Source organism: Empidonax traillii, unplaced genomic scaffold, assembly GCF_003031625.1.
Source record: "Empidonax traillii isolate 1590-97213 ecotype Southwest subspecies unplaced genomic scaffold, ASM303162v1 scaffold1602:size438507, whole genome shotgun sequence".
Classification (NCBI taxonomy): Eukaryota; Metazoa; Chordata; class Aves; order Passeriformes; family Tyrannidae; genus Empidonax; species Empidonax traillii.
In genome coordinates, this window is record NW_020956795.1 from 435,881 (window position 1) to 438,566 (window position 2,686).

Sequence of the window (2,686 nt, forward strand, 5' to 3'; positions counted from 1 at the left end):
CGTTATTTAACGACCGGCAGCATCACGGGGGGGGTGAGGGGGGAGCACCACGGGCAGCCCCCCGCCCCCTCTTCGCCCCGGGCAGCCCCGCAACCCCCCCCGCACAAAGAGAGAAGGAGATTAAAAAAGCGGAGCCTGCGCCCGGCAAACTCCGAACCGCAAGTTCTCGCTCCGCACCCCCCCGGCCCCGGCCGATCCGCGGGCGCTAATGACGCTAATTAGAGAGCGCGCGGGGAGCGCCACGGGCGGAACACAAAAGGGGATCCCCGGGCACCTCCCGGGTCGGGGGGGGCTGCACCCCGCGTCCCTCCCGCACCGGGGGACACCGCTCCCTGCAGGGACCCGACCCGCAGCGCGGCCGCTCCCGGCGCGGGGCCGCGGCTCCAGCGCTGCCTCGCTCCCCAAAAAGACGAAAACCGCTTTTTTTTTTTCCTTTTTTTTTTTTTTTTTCTGTCTGCGGTGCCAAGTCCCCGCAGCGTCTCTCCCCGCACAACTGATTTTCACTCTCAACTTCTGGCGGCCCTCGCGGCCGGATCCTCGCCCGGGGTTGGGGTTCAACCCCCCGCACTCCCCCCCGCACGGGCATCCCCGTTCCCGCGGGATGCGGCGGCTCCGCGCAAACTTGGGCGCGCATCCCGCATCCTCCCGCATCCTCCCGGGGCGGCTCGGGCCGCGCCGCCGCGCTCCCCCCGTGGCCTGGCAGGAGGAGAAGCGGGAGAAGCCCCGCGCACGGCGGGGCCGGAGGGGGGGTGGGGGGGATGTTTTTATTCTCACATCGAGGATGGTGATTCCCCCCACCCCCCTCCCTCCGCGGTGCGGGCAGGGCGGCCCCGCGCAGCGCGGACTTGAGCGCGACCCTCCCGGGCGTCACTTCCAAGTTCAAGTCGGTGCGGCTGGCGGCCTCTCCGCCCCTTTTTTTAGCGGCCATTTTCAGCTCCATCCAGCCCTCCGCGGGCTGCGGACGCTCCCCCCGCGCCGCGACCTCCCCGCCGGGCGGCTCCCGCCGCCGCCTCCGCCCCCCCGGTACCGCGGGGCGGGTGGGCCGGGGGAGGAGAGACGGCGGCAGCTCCCCCCGCCCGCCCCCGCCGCCCCGCGCCCCCCCCGCCCCGCCACCCTATTAAACTCGCCCCGCCGCCCCCTCCCCGGCAGCAACTTTTGCTCGTGGGGGCACCCGCAAACACACGCACACGGGGAGGGGGGTTGGAGGGGCGGGGGGGGAGAGAGGGGGGAAGTAGAAGAGAAAACGAAAGTGTCATGGGACCTACCATCGCCAAGTGCAATTAACGGGCTCCAAGTTGCTGCGAAGCGCAAAGCAAAAGAGGATGGATGGGCTGGTTTGGGGTTTTGGTCTAAAACGTGTGTTTTCCACCGCGCCGAAGGAGGAGGAAAAAAAAAACCAAAAAAACAGCGCTGCCCCGCGAAAGAATTAAAAAATTTAAAAACCCAGTAATAATAATAATAACAACAACAATAATAATAATAATAAAAGCCCTCCCCGAGGCCAGCGGCACAGTGTCCCCCGCGGGCGGTCACCCTCGCTCCGGCTCCGTCGCGCTGCCGGGGGCCATGCTGCGGGCGGGGGGCCGGGCTGCGGGGCGGGGGGCGCGGGGCGGCGGGGACGGGCGGCGGGAGCGCGGGGCCCGCGCCCGGCCCGGCCTCATGCGCTGCGGGGGTGGCGGGGCTGGGGCGGGGGGAGCTGAGGGGGGGTGGCGGAGGTGCGATGGGTATTTTTGGGAGGCAAGAGGAAAGAGAAAAAAAAAAAATCTGTTTTCTAAAAATTAAAAAAAAAAAAAAATTAAATAAAAATAAAGCCCGTGAGCGGGGCGGGCGGGCGGCGCCTACGGCAGAGCAGCGCGGGCATCCCCCCCGCGCCCCCCCGGCGCAGCCCCACTCCGGCCGGGCACGGCTCCTCCTCGCAGCCCGCAGCGCCCCGGCCCCATCGCCGCCGCCCCCGCCTCCTCCTCCTCCTCTGCCTCCTCCCCTCGCCCGGGGCACCGGCGGCGCTGCGGCGGGGACGCTCCCGGTGCGGGGGCGGGGAGGGAGGAGGAGGAGGAGGAGGAGGAGGAGGAAGGCTCCGGCCCCGCTCGCCCGGCAGCGCGACGGCGGCCCCCGGATGGTTGCGGGTAGGTGGCGGGGGCTGCGGCGCGGCCCCCCCGGGGCCGGCTGCCTGCGGGGCCGCCCCCCCGGCCTTGCCCGGCGCGGGGAGGGGGGGGCGCGGTGATGGGGGGGGCGCGGCCCCGGTGCGGAGCTACCGCAGCGCGGGGAGGAGCCGCGGGCAGCGCCGGGCCCACCGCCCGCCCCCGCCCCGGGCATCCCCCGGGCACCCCCGGCCCCGCTCAGCCCTGGCTGCCCGCCCCAAGCCCGGGCATCCCCCGGGCGGCCCCGGCCCCGCACGGCCCCTGCCCCGCTCTGCTCGCCCCCATCCCCGGCCCGCGGACACCCCCGCGTCCCGCGCACATCCCCCCGCCACCCACCAGCCCTGTGGTGTAGACGCCCACCCTGGTCACCCCCCGCTACCCATCCCCCGGGTGCAGACACCCCGATGGCCTCCCCCTCCCACCACCCCAGGAACAGACACCCCGTGTCACCCCGAGTGCAGACACCCTCGTGGTCACCCTCCGCCCCCACCCGTGGGTGCAGACACCCCACTGCCCCCTCCCCGGGTGCGGACACGCTGTGGTCACCC

General features: G+C 71.7%; 1 protein-coding gene across 3 annotated transcripts in view; it reads right to left on the reverse strand.

The window, feature by feature from the left end:
• The window catches only part of NFIC (nuclear factor I C), a 40,655-nt gene extending 39,100 nt beyond the window's left edge, over window positions 1–1,555 (reverse strand). The window contains exon 1 of one of the 3 annotated variants that reach the window (XM_027908032.1): window positions 1,266–1,555. In XM_027908032.1, coding sequence (XP_027763833.1) covers window positions 1,266–1,268 — 3 coding nt within the window. In that variant the 5' untranslated portion in view covers window positions 1,269–1,555. The remainder of the gene's footprint in view (window positions 1–1,265) is intronic. The other 2 variants (XM_027908034.1, XM_027908033.1) reach the window with 2 other exon arrangements.
• Window positions 1,556–2,686: the final 1,131 nt, after the last annotated feature.